This window comes from Microchirus variegatus, assembly GCF_963457635.1.
Source record: "Microchirus variegatus genome assembly, chromosome: 23".
NCBI lineage: Eukaryota > Metazoa > Chordata > Actinopteri > Pleuronectiformes > Soleidae > Microchirus > Microchirus variegatus.
Genome location: NC_139824.1, coordinates 11,558,848 through 11,582,525, shown reverse-complemented (window position 1 = coordinate 11,582,525; position 23,678 = coordinate 11,558,848). Strand labels below are relative to the sequence as shown.

The window sequence follows — 23,678 nt, the reverse complement described above, 5'->3', positions numbered from 1 at the left end:
GGGCCGACGCAGGGCAAACGGGCAAAGACGGAGGATTGAGGTCAGCGAGGTGTACCGTGCGCTTGATTACAGACTGGACGGGGGGCCCCCCGTGACCTCTTAGCAGGTCACCGCTGAACCCTGACCCCCACCCCCCGACACAGCAGGGTCCCTGACGCTGTGTTCAATGCTTTCCTCCAATAACACAGTGGGGATGAAAGGAGTAAGCCGTGGGTCCACTGAGAGGACTGGGGCCAACTTCCCTTTTGGACCTGAAGACAGAAGCTCGCACCACAGCAGCCAGCGCACAGTGGAGGACAGCTGCTAGCTGGTGTTGAAGCTCGTCCAGCCTCTGGACATATGTAGTCCCCGTGCAATAAAGAGGGGCCTCGTCATGCCTCTCTAAACCTGATCAATTACACCAGGGGAGAGCTTGCCCTTTCCCACAGAGAAAGTAAAACTTTCACTTATAAGAGGACGATAAGTGACCTTCTGTTTAAGACGGAGATTATGGTTGCTCGGCAGTTGAGACTCTACTGACAGCAATGATTGGTAGACGGCGGTAGGTGGCGCCACATGCCAAAACATGATTTCAAAACATAAACATGATTTGCAGTCTGCAAAATGTTTTTTTTAATGCAAATATTTTGTCTGTACTGTTGTTGTTGTTGGTGAGTTCAGTTTGTTATATGAACATTATTCCTGAGTCTCTGTGACATATTAGGAGGATTTTATGACCAGTTGCTTTAGATTTATTACATAATGCACCTTTAAGACCTATTTAGTTTATTTTTATGTGAGAGAGACGTAACGATAATGGACTATAATGTAAAAACATGATATTATATTAAATATCCACCAATCGCTGTACATGAGAGAGTACATGTAAGCTAACCTTAGCTCCAGCTCCCCCCGTTTTGCTTCTCTATCCTGGAGAAAATGATCCACACTACCATAATGTAGCTGTGGAAGTGTAACTTCCTCTCTGCTTTCAGGCGTATAAACTTTAACGCACTTTCGCGGCAGAACCGTAGTTTCACTTCGGCTTTGGTCAAGACATTTTTGAGAGGGGTTGTGAGGTCTTTGAGGTTTTGACGAAGTGCTACCAGCTGTGTTGTTGTTTTTTTAAAGTTATTTGTCCCCGAAATTAACATTTAAATTGTGTGTCAGTGTTTAATTTCTTTGCTAATTTCCATCATATCTGCTGTAATGATATATCGCGGTCATTTTATGACTTACGTACATTACATGTATGACATATAAATGCTCTTCTTTAAATTTTTTGGCAGTCAACGTCGCTGTACATTTTGTGTTGTGGTCCGTTGGAATCCTTCGCACGGGCACGCACAGAGTTGAGTGACAGCCCCTATCAATAACTGAAACCCACGGTGCCAAAATGCAAATTCGGGTGACGGTGGTTGTCCCAGCAGGGTGAAGTTTTTATGTAAACACTTGATCTTCAGGGGTAACGGCAGGACACTATACACACACACACACACGCACATATGAGAATTGTATGCAGCAGAGGAATTTTCTGTTGGCTGCAGTAAAGGCATCACCCTGTGAACAAGTGCACGGCGTGGACTGTGAGCTGATACAGTCGAAGGAAATCAGCAAAGAGTGGGGAAATATTGTCTGCATGTGTTTGCTGGTCTGATTGTTGTGTAGTGTGGCACACATGCATGCAAGCTTCCTGGTTTCCCTCCAGCTTGGAGAGTGTAAGTTAATACCGTCTCGCCTGTGAGCACGAGCCAAGTCTCAGAGGAAAAGTGATCCCTGACTCTCTCTCTCTGTGTCTCTGTGTCTTTCTCTGAGAAGCTTTGCGAGCACTTCTCTCTCTTCTGTCATCATCGCTGACTCGCGAAGATACAGAAGGGTGGAGTCAGGTGCCATTTGGCGGTGAATCAGCCTTTATCTCTCTGTGACTAAGACTAAAAAACTCTTGAGTCTTCAGATTGGATTTTCGGGAATCTCAACAGTGGGTGGAGAAATCGATCCTCCTGATGACACTTGCTTTTCAAGTACATTGTTTTAAAATGAGCCGTGATTCATAGGCTGTATATACAAATGGATGCAGTCTTCAAATTTTCTCCTGAAGCAAACCAGGAAATAAGAGTATATATTTAGCCACTAGGGGGCTAAGAAGTCAGTTTGAATGGAAGTCTATTGCCATGTTTCCATAGATAGATAGATAGATAGATAGATAGATAGATAGATAGATAGATAGATAGATAGATAGATAGATAGATAGATAGATAGATAGATAGATAGATAGATAGATAGATTGCTTTGCAACTGGTGTTTCTCAGTCTATTCTCCTGCACCATGCGGAAGATCATTTCATTTTAACGACAGTTAGTCTCAGACGGCCTCCTGACAGCGTTGCCATAAATCAACAACTCGCACACCTTCCCCTCTCTTCCTTCAACTTACCCTCAAGACACCCCCCCCCCCCCCTTAAAAGAGGATGAGTCATCATCTACCAGTCAAAGAGCAGCACAAATAATCACTCACCTCAGACCTCCCTCGTTTTTGATTTGCACGTTTTCCTCGGCTTTAATTGACAGTTCTTTTCATCATAATTTGATGTTTGTTTCCTGTCGTTTTTCTCGGCGATGGCTGCGAGCGCCGGGGCTATAATTTCTACATCAAGGAAGTTGTTATGAATGACTAGCAGGTGCAATAGACAGATGAGTAGGGATTTCTCCCCTTAACTCACCTGGAGAGTACATTTTAAGAACGTGATATTGACAAATCCTCACACACACACACACACGCACACACAAACAGTGGTGTCACAAACAGTGAAACGAACACACAACACACAGGCAACACGGGCGAGTAGGAAATAATTAGGCTAATTTCTGTTTGAAGTATTAACGCATCGCGTCGAAAAATAGAACAGATGAAAGACGAGACAATAATAGATCTGACGAGGACCTTGACTGAATGTTGTTTCAACAAAGAGCATTTTGTCTGACACAATTCCTGCCGTCTGCTTTATAACTCCAGACTTTATAAATGAAGGGGGAAAACAAAATGTGCCCGATATACATTTTGTTCATCAACTTTCTCTCATCGCGATGATGCGTGTGTGAACCATTCACATATTTATTCCCAGCTTCAGTTCGACGACCGGTCTGCTGGTGATAAATTATGCCCTGTGTGTAGATATAGCCCGTCCTTATACAACATGCAAAAAGTAGTTTCGAAAGTGAGAGACAACTGAATTCAGGTCACAGCGCAGCAGGAAATTTTCTTTTTTATGTGAGATCCAGAGGGGTCACTCTTGTGAACTCATTAGGAGATAAATGCTAATGTAGCTCTGTTTTTTTTCCCTCTCCCTCTCTCCTCTTCCTTTATCTCTCTTTTTCTCTCCACGCCAACTTCTTCCTGGTTATTTTAACGACCACAGCTGTGATACACGGCACCTTGCCGCACAGTCTAATGTATTTTCATGTCGAGAGAAAGTGTTTCAGGCGGCTGTGACGGCAGCTTCATTAGACAGCCTGTTGTTTGTTGCCTTGTCGTTGAGTTCAACCAAACTTGAATCATCATCGGCTTATTACTGACGCCGCCGCAGCAAACATCGCTCATTAAATAAATGAAAAAGCGCGGTGGAAAAGAAAATCTATATATCGCTCAGTGAAACGTCAGTGTTGTGTCCACGGTGAACAAATGATCTCCTCCTCGCCAGCCTTTTAATCAGGAAGATGGACTTCTTTCTCTGCAGTGGTCTCAGTCTCACCAGGCAGCACAAGACATTAAATAATAAATCATCACACTCAGATACTGCGCGTCTGCTTTAGAGAGCAGAATATGAAATCGCTGCTAACTTTCACGCTATTTAGGAAAGTTTCTAGAAACAAAGTGAAACGGACGGTCTTTATTTGTCCTCATTCATTTAGCGAGTAGAATAAAACTCAATTTAATATGTGCAAAAACAGCAAATACCTGTTCCTAATTCTAGGGAGGTTTCTCGTAGAGGATGGGCTAAATCAGGGCCGGCCCAAGCCTCCATGGGGCCCTAAGCAAAGTGATTTGGGGGCCCTCTGTTACTGCCAATAATAATGATTATTGATCATTCACACACCTACTATATTAAAGCTATTCTACTTATTCTACTCTGTCACGAATATGAATACTTTTTGTCGCATGGAAGCAGACACCAGATTTGCAAACTTGCAAAAGAAAAATCTTTTAATTAATATTTGGCAAAATCAGCAACTCCCCCTACTGGTGACACAGAATCAATACATAAATAAGGGTTTATAAATAAAATATTAAGATATTAAGGTCTGAAAATCTAAAAAATGTGCACAATCACTCCTCTAATACAAAGATTTGACTTTTATATGTAAAAAATACAGCATTAAATAAAATAAACAAATACTTAAATAATAATGTAAATCAACAGAGGCACCCGGAACAAGGTAATAAAAATGGTTTATAAATAAAATATAAAGTTAAGTGATCACATCTGTGAAAAAGCACTGGTAAAAATGGGGAGAAAAATTCTAAATAAACAGAACAGCAATCCAAACTTTAATTTATTTTTTTTAATTAATTGCTCTTGGGGGCCCTCTTGTGGTCACGGGCCCTAAGCAGCGGCTTAGTTCGCTTATGCCTTGGGCCGGCCCTGCGCTAAATGCAGAGAAGACTAATTAATTGAATTAATTAATTTAAAGGTTCAGTGTGTGGGATTTAGTGGCCTCTACTGGTGAAGCTGCAGATTGCAACCACCTGAATATCCCTCCCCTCAGTCGTCCAGGTATGAATAATTATCTCAACAAAGGAGGTTATGTTCTCGAGAAGCAAAAACCCACTATATTGGATGTAGATGTGCTCTGGGAGCATTTTTTTTTTAATCATTTTTTTGGATTAAGAATTTTTGAAATAGCCATAACAGTGTTTTGCACATTTAGAAATTATGCAAAAAAAAATGCAAAAAAGGGTTATGACACTATATGTATATTCTTGTTGTTATTCGTGCAGCAAGTCTGAGGTTATGTTTGTTGAGTTTAGTGTTAATTATAATTTAAGAAATCGTCACAAAATATATAAGAAACATTCCCCATGTGCACCATGTGCAGATGTTGATCTGCACTGAACATCTATTGCACATCTGTCCATCCTGGAAAAGGGATCTTTCGCACATTTACTCAATTTCTTTCCCTTTTATAACTGTGAGCAGAGGGTCTATGAGGACAAGGGATGACACTTCATGTATAAAGTTCACTTTATAGTTACATCTCAAATATAGAGCATGCATATTATAATTAATTGTAATTGATTAAGAATCACAGCTACATCTACTAATGTGATTTTTTTTTAATTAGTTCAAAAATAATGATGGTGATTATGTTCGGAGGTTGTTGCCCTGAAAACAAAACATCACGATTAAAGTTAAATATGATTATAATATATAGATGCCAATAAACCAAAGGCAAAAATGTAATTTCTGTCTTTTCTCTCAGTTTGGATGTGTTCACCTCTTATCTGAGGCCCTGCAGGCCTGCTCTGTCTCTTTTTAGTATCTTTAACAGCCCTCGATTTCCCTTTTCTACCAATTTATGAGTTTTTAAAAAACCATGTCCAAGGTGAATGCTGGAAAAAAAGAAAAAAACATGCAAAGAGGATGAAGTTGTTTCCATTAGCGTGGTTTAAGGTGCATGTGGATGTAGGTAAAATCATTTCAAATGGTGCCAGAGAAATAAAAAAAAAGTGTCAGCTAATTAAATTAAAGCAGCTCTGTAATGAAGTGGAACGACACTAAAACAGTGATGATGAGGAGTTTTATCACACTGGAAACATTAAGGATAATGTTTGAAAGTTTATTTTTTTTAACAGAAAATGAAAGGTTTGTTTGTTCGGTTTCGCCTGTGTGAAATCTTTTTAACTCTCTCCATCACGGCTGCTCTATGTGCTGCTGCTGCTGCTGCTGCTGGTGCGCGTGTTGGCGCCTTGTATGCGCGCAAAGTGCGTGCTCGGGTGCCGTGCGCGCGCTTTCCGCTATACTCTGGAATGCAGCCAGTCTCTTTTGAATCCACACTCCGCTTCCAAAACCCCAAAGCTTTTGATCTTTTTCTCCCCCCCCCTCCCACTGTCTCCTTACCCGGAAGAGAACCTCTCTCTCTCTCTCTCTCTCTCTCTCTCTCTCTCTCTCTCTCTCTCTCTCTCTGTTTCTCAGCTGGGATGAACGCACACGTGGAAATGTTGGCACGGCTCCACACTCGGACCAAATTTAGTCATACAAAGGCAGGAGAGAGGAGGAGGAGGAGGAGGGATGGGGAGGTGGGTTTGCTGCTGCTGCTGCTGCTGCTGTTGGGGGGGGGGGGGAGCAGTGCGGGGGTGGGCGGGTGGAGGGGGAGTGGAGCCGGGGGATGAAAGAGCCAGCCGCCGCGAGATCAAAGGGAGCCGCGGCTCCGCCCCGCTAACCCCACCTCCGCGCTTTATAAAGATCTGCCTCCACATCCCAACTTTGATTCTCACGCAATCTCTCACTCAGTGCTCACACACACACACACACACACACACACACGCTGCTGTCTTTACATGTCTTTTTTTTTACCCCTTTTCTTTCTCTCTCTCTGTCTTTTCTAATAAAATATCAGACTCACTCCACGCGCCACTTCCTCTCCCCCTTTTTTCCCCTCTGCATGCGTTTCCTCATACACACGCGCGCGCATTCTTAATTAATTAATTAATTAATTAATTGATTGATTAATCACCTCGTTTTACCTCATCATCAGTTCATCACTGTGTGTGTGTGTGTTGTTTTGTCTCAATTAAAATACTTGTAGTAATTCCTGTTTGTCTCTTTTATGAGCGTGTAGGCCACGTGCTGATAATAAAAGTATAAAGCGTGGCATGAATAGGGCGCCTGTATTGTTTTGTTTGTTTGTTTGTTTATTTCACTGCAACAAAACAATAACATTCTATTGTTAATGTTATGTAATGAATACATAAATAGTGAAAGTCCATGTGATAATGTTTTTTATTGTATTTTATTCCTCGTGTTTGTCTAAAGACATTTTTTTTAATTTTATTCTTAGATTATAATTTGCAGTTAATTTGCAGTGATTGCTTCCACACTGAGCGAGTGTCTTCCTCCTCCTGTCTGTCTGTCTGTGAGTCCATTTGTTGTGAGCCTCAGCCTCAGGAGGAGTGTCAATCAGAGCCTCGGCTTCTCTTTCATCTTCTCCTTCCTTCCAGTGACTGAGGAGAGAGAGAGAGAGGAAGAGGAGGAGGAGGAGGAGGAGGGAGCGCGGCTACATTACTAACACACACACACACACACTGGTTACATTACACTGTGGAAGCAGCACGAGAGCAGTGTGAAGTCAGTCCACGGCGGCATCTCTCTCCCTCTCTGTCTCGCGCTCTCTCTTTCTCTCTGTTGTTGTTGTTGTTTTTATGACTTTTTTCTCCTCCTCGTCTCCATCCTCTGCGCGTGAAAACACTTCTCGGGATGTTTCCTGTCATCGCGTGAACGCGACCTCGCTGCGTCGCCGCTTCACCGATTGATAAAAACGCTGCTGTTGCTGCTGCTCATCCATCAGTTGCCTCTTCTTCTTCTTCTTCTTCTTCACCTCCAGCAGTTTCTTCTTCTTCTTCTTCAGAGGACGACGCGGCTTCTTCACTGGACCACAGAGGACAACATCCCGCTTTTATAAATGCACTTTTTTGAGTCTTCTTATTGTTGTTGTTGTTGTTGTTGTGAGTGGACCACAGCATCCGTTCGTCACTTGTGTTGACTAACACTGTTTTTGGTGATGACATTTTAACTCGTGGGTGTCTCTCTTTTTTTTTTTTTTTTTCCCTCATGACATTGAGGCGAACATCGGACTTTTATTTCTCCTCTCAAATCAGCACCCTGTGTCTGATTTTGAGTGTTTTTTAATAAAAAAAAAAACGAGTGGAGGCGGACACACACACACACACACAGACCCACACACACACACACACACTCACAGACAGCAGTCTCTCCTGTTGCTTCACATAAAAACGCACCGGCTGCGTGTTTGGCACGCCGCGTCCTCCGCGAGTGACTCACCGTCGACGCTTCGGCCGAACACAGAGGACGTTTGTGGGGGGATTTTACCGGGACTTTCCCCCCCCACCACCACCACCACCTCCTGTGGCCCCACCGTCCTCGGGTTTCTTCTTTGTGAAGTCAAATCATTTTTTTTGGTGTCAACATGCCACAGCTATCAGGCGGCGGAGACCCGGAGCTGTGCGCCACGGACGAAATGATCCCGTTCAAAGACGAAGGAGACCCGCAGAAGGAGCAAATCTTCGCCGAACTCAGCCACTCGGAGGAGGAAGGAGACCTCGCGGACATCAAGTCTTCTCTGGTCAACGAGTCGGAGCACAGCCCCAACAGCAACAGCCACGATGTGAGTAACGCGTGTGTGTGTGAGTGTGTGTTTTCACTCAGGTGGTGAGTGATGAGGAAGAAGGTTCATCAACTCTGAACTTGAACATCACAGAGTCTGCAAACAAACTTCATCAAATCCATGCTTTTCATTCAGCCAAGTCATCCAAAAAAAATTAAATAATGTGCATATCCTGCACCAGAAAATACATTTAAAATGTAGGCCTTGATCATATATTCTTTATTTGGAGCATTATGCAAATTATAAAGCACCCTTTCATTCACGTGTCTCCAGTTAGATCATGCATGAATTTTGTGTGAAAATTAATACAATTCTTAATGCCAACATATTCTTAAATTCACCTGCAGAAACCATAAAAACACAATTAATCAGGCACAATAGAGGCCCTCATTTTTTTACTCTGTATCTCATGAAGTCATTGTGAAATTTTGCAGAAGAAATGTGCTCAAAAAAAATAAATATCTATATTTTGGTTGATGTAAGAAGTGTGAGGCCTTGTGTGCTGCTGCCTGTGAGAAGTAGGCCATTGTCTGTGTCTGTGTGAGAGCGTCAGTGCTTGTAAACACAAGCCACATGAATCTGTTCAGTGGCTTAAAAACATGGCTTAAAACCTAACAACAAACAAGATTATTAATTTACTTCAAAGCTTGTAAAAAAAAAAAAAAAAAAAGAATGATTATTTTTCTTTCCTGCTAATTCCAGTTATTATTATTTTTTGGTTAATATACATTTGCAGATGCCACTAAATCATTTTTATATATATTTTTAAAAACCATTTTGATGGTTTGATGCACATAATATGTTTTATTTTACTCTTTAAATCATTGTTATCCTCTCTGATCAGATAAACAGAATATTAATTGTTAAATGCACTGATTTCATTGTGTAAATGTAAATGATTATGTATAATCTCAATGGAGGAATTGGCGTCAATTAATTTTTAATGTTTCTGAAATGATGCTTTACATTCTGTGCTTACGTCACAACATTTTATGAGCACGCACAAGGACTCTGCAAAGGCTACGAAATATGAGTTAAATTAATGTTTTCTTCCCGTGCACTGACCTGCAGGACGACGAGCTGCAGCTCTCCTCGTTACAAACTCAAAATCGTCTGCTTTCGTCAGCGTTAATGAAATTTTAAGGCACGTCCCTGAACAGGGCTGTTACACACTCGCCACCAAAATGTCCTGCAGACGAGGACCAAGTCAGAGGCTGAATGTTAATTAGGAATCCAGTGAAGTTTCCCTCGCTCAGCTTGATGCCATCCTGAGGCGTGTGAACTCCAAAAAAAGAGGTCCTCGTCCCAATTCTGATTTAAAAGGGAGAAAGGAAATGGTTTTTCCCTTTTTGTCTTTTTTTATTTTTAATCAAATACTGTCCGCAGCATTTTATATGTTGTTTTTTTTTTTTAAAGCAAGGCTTTAATTTATAACATCAATACGCCCTTATTTATTAGGATTTGAGCGGTTTGAGATGAAAACGAGAGTGGACCTATATATGGCAGAGAAAACAAATTAATTTGTGAGCTCCTTAAGGACATGAAGCTTAATTAAGTGGTTCTTTTGAAGCTTTGATGCAGGCTCCTCCATCACCCCTGTGTGGATGGTATGTGTGTGTGTGTGTGTGTGTGTAATCGATTCATCATCGTGTTATTTCTTCTTCTTTTTCCTCCCCCAACAGGCAGCTAGACAGTCCCAACAAGATTCATATCACGAAAAACACAGAGACCATCATGAAGATGGTAAGTGACGCAGCCGTTTGAGCCAAATCAGCACCTTTTATTTATAGGACAGTTCCGTGTGACATTCAGCTGCTTTAAAAATAAATAAAAGAATAAAAGTTTGGGCAGAGTGTGAGGAAAGCATCTCCTTGGAATTGATCGGTGACACTTTTTTTCCTTATCAGAGAGTGTGTTTCTGATAAGGATCTGCTCTGATCCAGGTCCAGTCAGGACATGTTGTACCTTCATGGCCACAGCTACCTGTTACTAACCTCACAGATGAGGGTACCTGCAGAAAACAAAGGATGCTTGATGCTTTATCCTTTTGCGACCTTCATAGTCTTCTGAAAAAAATAAAAAATAAATATTGGCTCCTGTGTTTCTAAAATACAATCGACTCCAATAAAACTATTTGTACACACATACTATCAGCTCTGTGGTCGTCACATGCAACACGTTGCTATGTGACGATTGTAGTCTGACCCCACTGCTGCAGGTCATCATTACAGGGCTTTGGAGTGTGTCTCCTCTTTGTTCCCCCCCTTTCACTCGTGAATGGGATCCTCTCAAACCAAACACAGGCTTTCTTCACAACAAGACTCACGTTGCCGTCAGCTTGCATACTCCAAACACTCCCTAAACCCCCCCCCCCCCCGGCCTTATTACACAGTGTGCAGCTGAGTGGCGAGTGGCGTTGTATAGAGGCCCCTCTCAGGTCAAAGGCGTGGAGGAACAGTTGGGGCGTGTCCTGTTTTGACACAGTCTGTATGTTCTCCTAATTGGCGCTAATTGGCACAGAGGGGCGGCCATTGTTCCTGCGTATAATGGCAACCCTGCTCTCCAAGACGCTAAAGAAAGGGCACAAACAAAAGGCTGCGACGAAATAGAGGCCACGGGTTAAAGCAATGAAAAGTGATACTATTACAGCATCCAAACAGGCCCAGGCAGAACTTGGTGTTCTTCTCTTTATGACCTGCTTCAAAAAAAATTAAATTTTCACATTTTAAGATTAGTCCTTGTAAAGCTAAATTCTGTATATCATGTATTTGATTTGCTTTATGTTTCTTCTCATTTTTTTTTCTTTTTAAACAGGAAAACATCAAGACATGTACAGCAAAGGCCATCCTTACCCAGCCTACCCAGGTTACATCATGATGAGCAACATGAACAATGACTCCTACATGAACAACGGCTCCCTCTCGCCCCCCATGCCCAGAACGGTCAGTACCACCATTTAGTCAAGTAAAATCAAGTTTTGATAAAAAAAAAATCAGTTAAATTTAAGCTATATACGAGGCGTCACTTAGTGATTTTCTATGATTTTTTTTTAATGAAACAACAAACACGCGTTTGTGTGGTTATTACTATTATTTCATGTTGCACCTGTTGTTTAAATCCAGGTTTCATTCTGGATATAAGACGAGTAAAAAAAGTTGTTTGTGAACTCGTAGAGTGTGGAGTTGGAAAGCAAACCTGTGGATTAAAATACCACTCATAGAATTACAGTGCATTGATTACTGTATTTGATATATTATATAGTATAAGTATATTATATGAGTATTGGAAGCCTTGATTTTGATAAAAGATTTTTCACAAATTTGTAAAAAAAAATGCAAACAGTTGTGCGTGCGTGTTTCTCACAATTTGACTGAATACGTTTTTAAATTAGTTTGCTGTATAGAGAAAATAAGCAACATGAATAGGGTTACCTAACCCTAACACGGCTAATTTAACAAAACAGGTGCTAGATTCAAAAGTAGTCGCACATTTTTGTATTTGGTTTCATTCTTAGTGGTATTTTATCCGTCTTGCACCAGCCTTGTAAGCACAGTGCCTCATTTTGCAGCAGACAAGCATGATCTATGGAGTATTTCTCGTCTTGTTAAAATCTTATGTCTAAATGACCTAAGTAAGCCCTCTGCTAAGCCCAGCATGACTGAGGAGGCCTAAAGGCAACACCACGTCTTTGAGGAGGAGCTTGTACTAATGGTGTATGTTTTGGAGGAGAAATCGTCCCTGTAACGGTATTAGTTTCAGGCCAGCTGCAGGTTCTGTCACTGGCGGCTTCCTGTGTCTGTCCCGTTTGCAAATTTTCTCCTCTCAAGACGGACATAAAACACAGGGCACTGCAGCAGCTGTCCACTCTAATCCTGTTGTGTCCACGTCTCTGGTATCACACTTGGAAAGACAACCGCGGGCCTCAGTCAGTCAGTCTGGCCGTGGATCGGCGTCTCCGTACAGGAAACGCTTCACACGCGGTGCCCCGACAAAAAAGCAAAAGCCCTGGGTTTGTTTTGCGCGTCTACGGTGCATATGAATGAGTTTCATCAGTGTTAAGTTTCTGAGTAAGAATTGACTTTCTGGAGGCAGATGTGATTGTCGGGGGGGGCAGATGCCACATGCTGTGTGTAAAGGATCTTCATTCATACGCAACCTCTACCGCAGAATGATGTTACAGTTGCATCGCTTCCCCCCTTCTCCTCTACTACGTTTGCAGAGAGTGAGGGCATATGACATTCTGGAGAGAACGTGATCCTGGTTACCTCATGACTCGCTTTCACAAATACAGCACAATAGTTTATGAAATGTGGGGTATGGCGCTCTCCAAATTCTCCTTTTTATGGACCATTTTCCGCTCAATTTGATCAATTATTCCATCATACTCAGTGAGAAATTGTCAGAGGTCTGTATGGAGACCAGCTGACTGAATGAGAGGAAATTACCCCTCAGTGCAGATGAATAAGGCCAGACAGTTGGGCAGCGTACTCGCTGCCAAAACTTTTAAATCCCTGCTTTCATTTCATTTACCATGGCTGCTTCTTCTTTTTCTTTTTTTTCACCCAATTTTGCCCGAGCCCCGTCTTCAATAAAACGGTAGTCATTTTATATACGTTTCTCTCACTTATCCAATAAAAAGAGCCAGGGCTTGGTGGAGGGATCATGGAACATGAGTGTTGTGGCTTTCTCACTGATGTCAGATCGCTGCCTCTGCTGCTGGCCATCGCAGCCACAGTATCTGCAGGCCTGGGATCGGTTTTCACCGAGATCAAAGGCACATTCGCTCTTTCATTCTCTTCCATCCCTAGCCCCCGCCGCCCCCATCCGCCGCCGCCGCCCCCCCCAATCCCAGTAGTTTAGATTGATTTGCATTGACCATGACATTCCCGCACATGCCGTCCAGTCGTGATGGAGCTGTGTGGGGAGTTTGCTGATTGTCAGCAGATTTCAGAGCCTCCAGCTCCATCGGTCACCTCCGCCGTACGAGCTGAGATTTTTGGTGTCAACATACCCAATGGCGTTCCGTTTCATTTACCGTTGTGGTTATGGCGGATTTAAAACAGAGTTGACCACTTCAAAGAGCCACTGGTGTGTTATAAATAATGCCCATGTCGAACCTAAACCTACAGCTGTTTTAGGATGCAGAGCCTGCAGGCTCAACGTCGAGACCATTTTTTATAATGCGTCTCCTTCCCTGAAGAAGCGTTGTATGTCATTTAAAATGATGACTATGTTTGTCTGTTTTGTCACTGCCGGACTAACGAAGTTGTGTTGGAATGTTTCGATAAGTGGCAGCCATGTTTGTTTGTGTACAGAAGGGCTTCAGTGGCACTCGTTTGTCTTTGCCACATTTTCTTTATAAATGTTGTGATTGGCCCGGTCTAATCTGTGTGAACGGGGGGGGGGGGGGGGGGGGGACTAGTGCCATTTGTGAGAGCGAATAAACACGAGCCTACTGATTGGTCTGCTTTCCAAACTAAACATTATACGTAACTATGTCTGCATACACAAACAACCTAGCATCCTCAAGAGTTTCCAAAGACCTTTGACCTCTCATCCTATCCATCCTCTGTTGCCTTTATCTCTTATACTATTTGAGGACAACTCCATGGCTTTTTTGGTCAGGGCATTTGGACTAATGACAGTTTTTATCTAATTAACTCAAAGCCAAGTAGAAAGTGTTAATGTGCTTGCAGTTTTTTGGTCAGATATGTCATAAAGCATCCCATAGCGGTGTTGGAGTATGATCTTTCAAATCCCTTTGGGATGTCGTCTCTCCAGGCTTTTGATGTGTAGAATAAAAGTCGATTGCGTTTTGTTTGTCTTTGTCTCATCTCCCGCTACACTATAGCCTCGGGATCTGGAAATGACAGTTTCTAAATAAAGCTCATCATCATCATGCAGGAGATGGATATTTTTAAATGACCTGAAATTGTGTTACATTTCAAACAACTCTTTAAAACTCCTCTTTTACTTGTTTTAAACGAATCCGACAGCCCCTGAACTACCCCCCCCCCCCCTTGAATAAATTCATAAATGCATCGTTGACAAGATAAAAACACAGCTACGCGTTCCTGCTACTGAAATGTTTGCAGACAGATGGAGCATGAATATTTTTATTTCTTTTTTTTTTTACCTGTGATTTATTGGTGCTCTACAGTCTCATGAACAGAGGATTGTATCTTTGCCTTTTTGTTTTTATAACTAGAATTAGCTGCTGTTGTGGGGGGAGTTTAAAGAGCTCCCTTTACACTCTTCTTTTCCCCATTGGATCCTTGGTTGCAGATCCTCACAGCGAGGAAGAGGTTTCGTGTGTGTGTGTGTGTGTGTGTGTGTTGGGGATGGGGGTGGTGGCGTAGTGCTGCACTTCTCTTTGATGTAGTGGGAAACGTGACGGATCTGCTAGCCAGTGTCTCGCAGCGTGGAATCACTAACCCAGGCTTACCTAACGGGATTTGGTAGGACCGCTCTGGTGTCCCTCAGTGCCATGTGTGTCCTGAGCTCATGCCCCCAGCACCACCGTGGAATATCCCTGTTAAAGAGAACACTAACATGCACCAACAGCCTCCTCTCTCTACACACATAATGTTCTAGATGGCAGCTCGTGTAGTCTTACAGCAGGGTGGATATGCTTTATGAAGTTTACTACAGTCGAACATTGCATTTTGCCTTCCAGCAGCTGGACGCCATATGATCATCACACTGTCAGCACGTTTGATTTTCTGAGACGTCTCGCGCACAGCTCAGTCGGTATGAATATTGTAAAAAAAAAAAACGTAGACTTGTTCTTGCGTCTTGTTCGCCCAAATTAATAATTTTTCCCGTAGTCAGGCAGCATTCATATCAAAGAGTCACACTGACATTGATGTCATCTGCTGTGAATGTGTGTACACATGAAGGACATCACCAGAGACCTCACACAGAAGAAACACTCTCTGGCGTCTCTGGCTCTTTGTAGTGCCGCTGGGTCTCGCTGTTTTTTTTATAAACAGCGCCATTAACGCCAAGGTTTCTTCTTGTCCTCCACCGTCTGGTAAACGCCGGTTGACACGTTGACTCCATATGCGCGGTGCTAATGACGCCATGTGGTTGCAATCACCTTATCTGTGCGTTTCATCTTCTCTAATGGAACTGAGCACGTGTGTGTGTGTGTGTGCGATTCTCGACCAGGACAAAGAGATATGCATGCTTGTGCAACCAAAAGTAGAATCACAGTTCTGTAAAAGATTTAGTTTTCCTGGTAGTGTATGTGCACGCTGACTGATTCTGTAAAAAGATATTTGCCTTTTTTAAACGCATACGTGATGCATGTCTTCACCAATCCAATCCAACTTTATTTATAAAGCACAGCAGCTGAAACAAAGTGCTGTACATCAGAGATAGATAAATAAAACAAATAATACATACAAATGTGTGACCTTATAGACCTAAGAACAAACAATTAAATAATGTAGAAAATATAAAAACAACACAAATAAACGGGTCATACAAACTGGGTCAAATGCCAAAGAGTAAAAATGGGATTTAAGATGCATTTTAAGGCCAATACCCTATTGTGCCATTTCAGATCTGCTATAAATAGAAACAGGTTGCTTTAAATAAATGGAGACGGTCTAAAAAAAAAGCCAGAAAAATGAAACGCGATGTCAAAATAATAAGAAAGCACTATGGCTGTATAATTAATTACTTAAATCAGTTCAGATTAAATGTGTGACTAAATAGCATTGTGGTAAAATTGTGCAGTGCTGCAGGATTTCACTGGGTCAAAGGTCGGATAAGAAAATATGACCGCAAAAAAAATGTTAAAGGTGCCATAAGTAAGAATGTGGCCAAAAACAGTTACTACATTCAAATTCAAAATACCGAGGTCTTTTAGGTTTCGTTTTCTGACGTAAACTGGCAACCCGTGGTTGCTCTGCAGCTGAGACTCTACTAACTGCAACTATTGGTAGACGGCGGTAGGTGGCGCCACATGCCAAAACATGATTTCAAAACATAAACATGATTTGCAGTCTGCAAAATATTTCTTTTTTAATGCAAATATTTTGTCTGTACTGTTGTTGTTGGTGAGTTCAGTTTGTTATATGAACATTATTCCTGAGTCTCTGTGACATATTAGGAGGATTTTATGGCCAGTTGCTTTAGATTTATTACATAATGCACCTTTAAATCATAAAGATTTGGATTTTTTCTTTTCCCAAAATGATAATTAAGATCCAAAAAAGATCAGCTGTGCCAATTATGAATCGAATCACAATCATATCGGTCAAAAATAGTAATTCAGTAGAATTCCTTTCTGTTTAGAACAAGTTTAAATCCAAATTTGGGGGCCATGTTGCTGCTCAAAGCACAGCACTCGTAGATGACGACACTTTCTCCGTTCCCCATCCTCCCACTGAGTTGGATGAAGCTTAACCAATCAAGCAGTGCCGCCTGCAGCCAGCCAGTCAGGCTTCCATATGAAGAGAGCCTGTCGCTCAGGCCCCAGCAGCACCTGCTCAGAGGGCTTCACTCTTCACCAACAGCCTGCTGCTGATCTTCAGGGGTCAGCAGGAAAAGCCCTCGCCAAGGTTGTCCCTTATGCCCAAATCCGTTTGAACGGCCTGGGTGTGGACTTCCTGTCAGGGCGGTTCAGACACGAGAAGGGAGGGTGGGGGGGGTGGGGGGGGGTGGTGTGTGCATGAGCGTAGTGTTTTTGTCAATTTGTTGTGGAGCTGTTGTCACGCTCGCCGTTATTATGACTGTGCATAATTAGAAAAGAGTGTGGATGACATGGCTGTCACTGCGGTGGAGTTTATGACCACTGTGCCAATTCCTATTCACGACTTTGTCATTATTTGTTTGTTTTTTTGAAATGTGTTTACTTTGCTACTAAATCACAAGTTTAACTTAACTGAAAGCTGAAAAAGCTGTGATTTGTGAAGCTTAACTTAACTCGAGTCCCACAAAGCTCGATCACAGTGCCTCACTGTGTTCCCTGATAAAGCTGTAAATTGAGTAAAATATGAATAGCTTTATTATTGACTTCGCCCCCTGACAGCTTGGTAGGTCTATATAAAAATGAGCAGTGTTCCAGTCTAGTAAACTGCAGCACAGGGAACAATAGGACCACAGGAGTGAAACATGGGTGCAAATCCTGCCGGCTGTATCCAGACTTCAGAGAAGCTCAAACAGCCCTCACTTTGTCCGGGCGAAGAAATGGAGCTATGATCAATAGCAGCTCTGTTGTATGAAGTTGGTCAGTCTCTGGTTTGCGCTTGCCCTCCCTCCCTTCTCCTCCTTGCTGTTTCATATTTTTTCAGAAGCTCATTATTTCTTTCTGCTGTGGGTGGGAGTGCTAAAGAGGCTCACATGCAATGCGGATCTGACAGCGCTGAAATATTAATGGTCCCCAGTGTAGGAGGTTGGTATAAGGCCTGCATAGTTACAGTACAAAGGGTGCCTTCTCGCCACCAGGCTTTATTAGCCAAGCTGTTAAATGAATAGATGGATATAGCTCACACTCTTCTCTTTATGCTTCCTTTTGTGTTTCTCCGTCCGCACATCAAACCACTTTCTCTTCGCCCGAGCCGCTTTTCCAGCACGTACGTCTAAATGGATATCAGACGCGGGCTGTGCACGTACGCGAGGGCTGCGCGACACTGTTGCGCTTTCTGTGGGCGGACAAAGAAAGGAGGCCCTTTGCTATCGGTTCGTTTTGTGTGGTCTCGGCCGTAAAAAAACACCCTGTTCTTTGACTGCGAAAAAAGCTGCCTGTCTTTAATTTTTGGGAAGCCCATAAAAGTCAGTCGCTCCTTTCATATCGGCGGCAGAATTGAAAACAAATGCTACATTCTCCCCTCCTCTCCCTTTGAACTGGCCAATTATGGAGTTGTGAAAATAAAAATCAGTCTGTAGATCTCTTTACTCCCCCCCCTCTTTTCTTTCCTTTCCCCTTCTCTCTCTCTCTCTCTTTTCTTCCTCTCTTACTTTCTTTTTTTCCCCTCCTCCCCCCTCCTTGTTTTTGAAGAAACCGAGGGGGGATCACTGATGTCAAAGTCAAAACCAAGAGCATTAAGAAAACTGGCGAAATGCAATACAGCTGCAATCCGACATGACGCTAGAAAATAGGGCTGAGGAGCAGAAAGCCTCTCTCCCGTATTCCCAGGGCGCGCAACTGCTCCCGGCCTTGGCTTTGATCTCTTCAAAGCCTCTTGCCTCCTACTAGATGGAGAGTCTTGGCTGCTGCTCGTGAGTGCTGGAGAGAGGCAGGGAGTGAGGTTGGGGGTGTTTTTTTTGTCGGGGGGGGGGGAGCCGTCGTCTTTTCCTTTCCAGGGCTGAAATCAATCATGGTGCCGAGGCAATTATGCGTAATTCAAGCCCCGGCCAGATTAGTGACTCTCGTTACCTGAGCGAGCGGTAATCTGTGAGACACACCGGCCTCGACCAGCACAGGAGTAGCCAGGACAGACAAGGGCACTCGAGGGGATGGGGGGGCGGTGGGGGCTGGAGGTGGTGAAAAGCAGACTGCCATGCTGCTGTCCAGCAGAGCAAAAAATCGGAGTACAATGGAGTGATTACACTTGCAGATGTAGCCGTATTTATGACGAAATAGGACGGAGAGGACTGAAAAGTGCAGACTGCCACGAAGCTCACGCGACGACGAGCCCACGTTGCCTTTTGTGTTAAAACGCGTGTGTAATGTCACCTCCGCTGTGCTTCCAGTCTTCCCCCCCCCCCTCACGGTCCCGTGCCATATCTCTGTCCCTCATGCCGTCCGCAGTCGGCTCCGAAATGCAAGCCTGGCCAAGGCTCCTGCCCCCAGGCGCCCAATTTACTATGGCTGGAGTAAAACTCAGTGGCCCCGAGTCACAAAGGAAAACAGGCGAGCTGAATGCTCTGCTCTTTCCCTGCTGCTGCTGCAAGTTTGTCTGATCTGTGCGACTGTTTCAGTGTCTTAACACGCAGCAGTGGAACAATTTACACCCATGTGCCTTTTTTTTTATGTGGCTTACCGAGGAGACTTATCTCAATTATGTTTTGCTTCCACTCAAATCTAGATTGTGGTAGCAGTTTGTAACTAATACGAGTATTTAAGTGGATGGTAATTCAGATTGTGGAGGAAAAAATTGGAGAATCACATTATTGCAACTAGTTAAAGGTGCCATATGTAAGAATGTGGCCAAAAACGGTTACTACATTCAAATTCAAAATACCGAGGTCTTTTAGGTTTTCGTTTTCTGACGTAACTGGCAACCCGTGGTTGCTCGGCAGCTGAGACTCTACTGACTGCAATGATTGGTAGACGGCGGTAGGTGGCGCCACATGCCAAAACATGATTTCAAAACATAAACATGATTTGCAGTCTGCAAAATATATTTTTTAATGCAAATATTTTGTCCGTACTGTTGTTGTTGGTGAGTTCAGTTTGTTATATGAACATTATTCCTCTGTCTCTGTGACATATTAAGAGGATTTTATGGCCAGTTGCTTTAGATTTATTACATAATGCACCTTTAAGTGGATGATAATTCAGATTACGGAGGAAAAAATTGGAGAATCGCAGTATTGCAACTAGTTAAGTGTAAATATATTAGCTTCGATTCCCTCTGTGCACGCTGATGTCACAGGGATGAGAACAAGGCTTTGTTTTTTTTCCTCAGCAGTCACTTGATACAGGATGATGAAACCCGCAAAGATATCTGGCAAGAACGTGTTTGTTCATCTGATGAGCTCGCCTTGTGCTCCAGGTTTCTTTTGATCATCGGTACGGTTGTGTTTAGGCAGTTCTATAAATCGCATATACTAGCCCGAGCCCATGACAGCGTACGTTAGTTCATCAGCACCTTTGGTGTCTGCTGCAGTTTTTGACGAGGCAGGCAGAGAAGTGGAGCTCTCGCTCTAAAAATATAAAGGTCACGCTGAATGGATTATGTGGCATCAATGGAGCCACCGTCCGGCTCGGCAGGAGCCCTTAAATCCACCAGCAGTCGTAACCCTTAGCTCGAGGGCCAGGTGACGCTTTTCATGTCCTCCAATGGAGAGACATCACAGAGGCATCCTCGACTTTGAGCTGCCCGTCATCAAACAATGCATCAGCACATCAAATCAGTGTGCCCCCCCCCCACTGCAGCCTTATCATTTCATATGAAAGGTGGGGAAAATACAAGGCCGCCTCACCCTGAAATCTGCTTTGTTTAGAAACGTCTGCTCTCCCATTTCCACTGAATTGTATAATATGTATTAATATAGATTGTTTCAGTAGTTGTCTGTTCATCAACTAAATCAACCTTAAAGAAACTTTGTTCAAATGACCATGAAAACACATAAAAACACAATATTTAAATCACAACCACTGCCTGTGTGTTCATTATGTGGCATCAGGTGCAGGAGTGTGCCCTATAATGTCGCCTTGAACCTAAAGGAGTTTCTTTTGTGCTCCAGAAATTCACGATTACCATTTCCTTTCGAGGGATAAGCGGACGTCCGTTGCCATGTCGTACATGGACGTCGTTTTTGTTTGTGTTAAAACCCATTTAAAAAAAACCCTGCCACAAAGCTAATTGACTGGGTGGAGTTTTCATGTGACCGGTGTTCCGATCCTCGGAGAGGTTCTTCGAGTGCTCCCTGCTTCTGTTAGCGACGGAGAAAAGGCATTTGTTCAGAGGGGATCAGATTTGAATAGCTTTGTGCTTTCCATTCAGATCTTAGCAGGGGCGTGTGTGTGTGTGTGTGTGTGTGTGCCTGGCTAAGAAGAAACCCTAAACGTGGGGTTTGATTAATGACTAATTCCAGGCTGAATGGCAGTGGTTGGTAGTCTTTACCAGTTAATCCCTTAAAACGTGGAATCACACCCAAACAGTGGGCTGCTGGTATTGTTGCACGGTCCATACTGTGAATGAGCCCAATGGTTTGCAGTGTGTTTGGCCATCATTAATGCTTTTTTTGTCACAAGAAATTTGAATGGAGATGAGGAGCACATAGGGGTCAAAGGTTCAGATAAAGGACAGGATACAGGTGTGAAAGGACCTGGGGGCAAAACAATGGCTTCTCCTCTCTCACCGTTTTCATAAAAATGACATAACCTAAAATGCTAAACACTATCTTGTAGAAATTGGATGTAATATTATGTCATCAATGGCACACGCTCACGCCGTCAATATTGTTATTCGCTCCATTCTTATCCGCTATGTAGGTGAGTGTGCATCTGTTTGAAGGGAAACTAGGTCAGTACTGTCTGCAGCTCAGGCACAAGCCGCTCTCATTCAAACCACCTCCCCATCTATGTTTTCCTCATGTGTGCCATTGAAAATCTTCCTCCACAGCCTGCTGCTGCTGCTGCTGCTGCCTTTCTGGCTAGTTTTGCAGTGCTAACATTTACCCCTTCCTTTCTGCAGCTACACCGTGCACTCAGTGTTGCATGGAGCTTAGTGAGTAGTGCAATTGTCTGTAGCTCTCATCTCCACAGGTAGATATGCACAAAGACCCCCACTAGACTCTATTTCCCCCCTCGGCTCCCAAATCCAAACTGACAGCCATTCATACCCAGAATACCTGAGCGAAAGCTGGGGGGGGCGGGGGGGGTGACACTATCTAGGTGAAGCAGGCAAATCCCCTCTTGTACGACGGATCCATGAAGCTCCTGGTGTCCTGCAACTCACCAGCCCTTATTCTGCGCTGCATTTTCTCACCCTCATTCTTTTCCGTCTCTGATATTGTGTCAGGTTTCAGTGCACTAGCCGCCACAAACTTAGCCTGTGCTGCGTTTTTTATTTGTGTGTACATCTCTCAGGGCCCTCGCGTGTTGCTCTTGAATGTGGATGCTGGCACAGCCGCGCCGGCCTGGCGTGAATGCAGCTACTCAGCAGACTGGAGCTGGCTCCTATTGAAAAAGCATGCAGTGTGTTAAAGCAGTAGCAGGGTTGCCATAAATAGCTGCTTGAGAGCAATGTCAATTGATGTGGGTGTAAAAACTTTGGTGCAAACGTTTATTTTTTTCTGCTTGTGGTCAGTTTTAAAGGCTGAGTTCACACATGGGCCCCCGATTATAGCTGATGAAGTGTGAATAGTGGCTAATATAGGTGAGATACACTCAGTACATCAGCCACTTCATCTGCAACTAGTACTAATTACACTTCTGTGATGATGCATTTCCTCTATACAGTTCTAGCATGACTTTGCTTGGTTTTCCATTCGGGAAAGTACCTGCTTTGGTGAGGTTCCATGCGAGCTGAGCCAATACCAAAATGTGACGTCATCAGACTGCTGGCCACTGATTGGTCGACTCTTCCAGTATGTTTGCATTGTCCCACAAAGGAATCAAACTGATCAATGCCGAACTGTAGATCAGTTAAATACATTTAAAGCTCACATAGAGTGGTCCTGTTGCACATATATGTGAGTTATGGAGGTCTACTTGCATACATTAACTTGTTTTTATGGTCAAAAACCTCCTAGTTGCTGTAAACAAGGCGATAGAAATCTCTCCTTACTGACGCTCTCCCCAGCCTCGGTGTTTCAGAATGAAATCTCACCCCCAGACTGTGTTGTGATTGGCCAATACCCGGAAGTGACATAATTAGCACACCAGCTCCCCCCTCTGGAACGGTGGATGCACTGCTACTCATTATCAAAACATTGTTTTAACAGTGTTTAAAAATAGTTTCATCACGACTCCCCGCCGCAGTCCCTTTTATGACTTTGACCCGGAGTCAGAAGACACTGTCGCTCGTGAAACACCTCCACAACGGACGTTATTCTTCTTCCGCGGTTCAATGTACCCAACCGGATGTGCCCGGACTAGTGACCGGAGCAGGACAATCTGCTGTTCAGGAGAACTGCTGTTTATGTAACTGGACCAGGTTTTTTCAGAGATCTCGCTGAGCCTGAGATTACAATAATACACAGTGTTCTCAGCAATGGCTGAACTGTTTGTTTCGAAACTTCAGGGCTTCGTAAACGAGGTAATGACGCAGATACACACTAAAAAACAGCGTTAATTGGAACTTCTGGTCTAGGTCCGCTTTAAAAAAATCCTGAAAATATGTGTTAATTGCCAACATTTAGCTAGGACATTTCTAAAATATCAATATATAACAGAGGAGTCTGGTGTATTTAGCGACAGCACGTGAGCCAAATCCCAACCCCTTTCACTGAATTTTAGTTCTGAAGTACTGAACTTATCTCTAATTAACTGCTTCTAATGATTCAGTACACCAATAACGACTGCTTTGCTCGTGTTGCGCATATAATGACGTCCAGGCAGCTTAGTGCAGCCGTTCTACGACGACCCCGCCCACACATCAAAGAGATACCGTAATG

General features: G+C 43.3%; 1 protein-coding gene across 1 annotated transcript in view; it reads left to right on the top strand.

The window, feature by feature from the left end:
• Nucleotides 1-8,180: 8,180 nt before the first annotated feature.
• Nucleotides 8,181-23,678, top strand: part of lef1 (lymphoid enhancer-binding factor 1) — a gene marked incomplete at both ends in the record, with an annotated part of 35,657 nt that continues 20,159 nt past the window's right edge. The window contains 3 exons of the mRNA XM_083909728.1: nucleotides 8,181-8,378; nucleotides 10,061-10,121; nucleotides 11,193-11,320. Coding sequence (XP_083765854.1) covers nucleotides 8,181-8,378; nucleotides 10,061-10,121; nucleotides 11,193-11,320 — 387 coding nt within the window. The remainder of the gene's footprint in view (nucleotides 8,379-10,060; nucleotides 10,122-11,192; nucleotides 11,321-23,678) is intronic.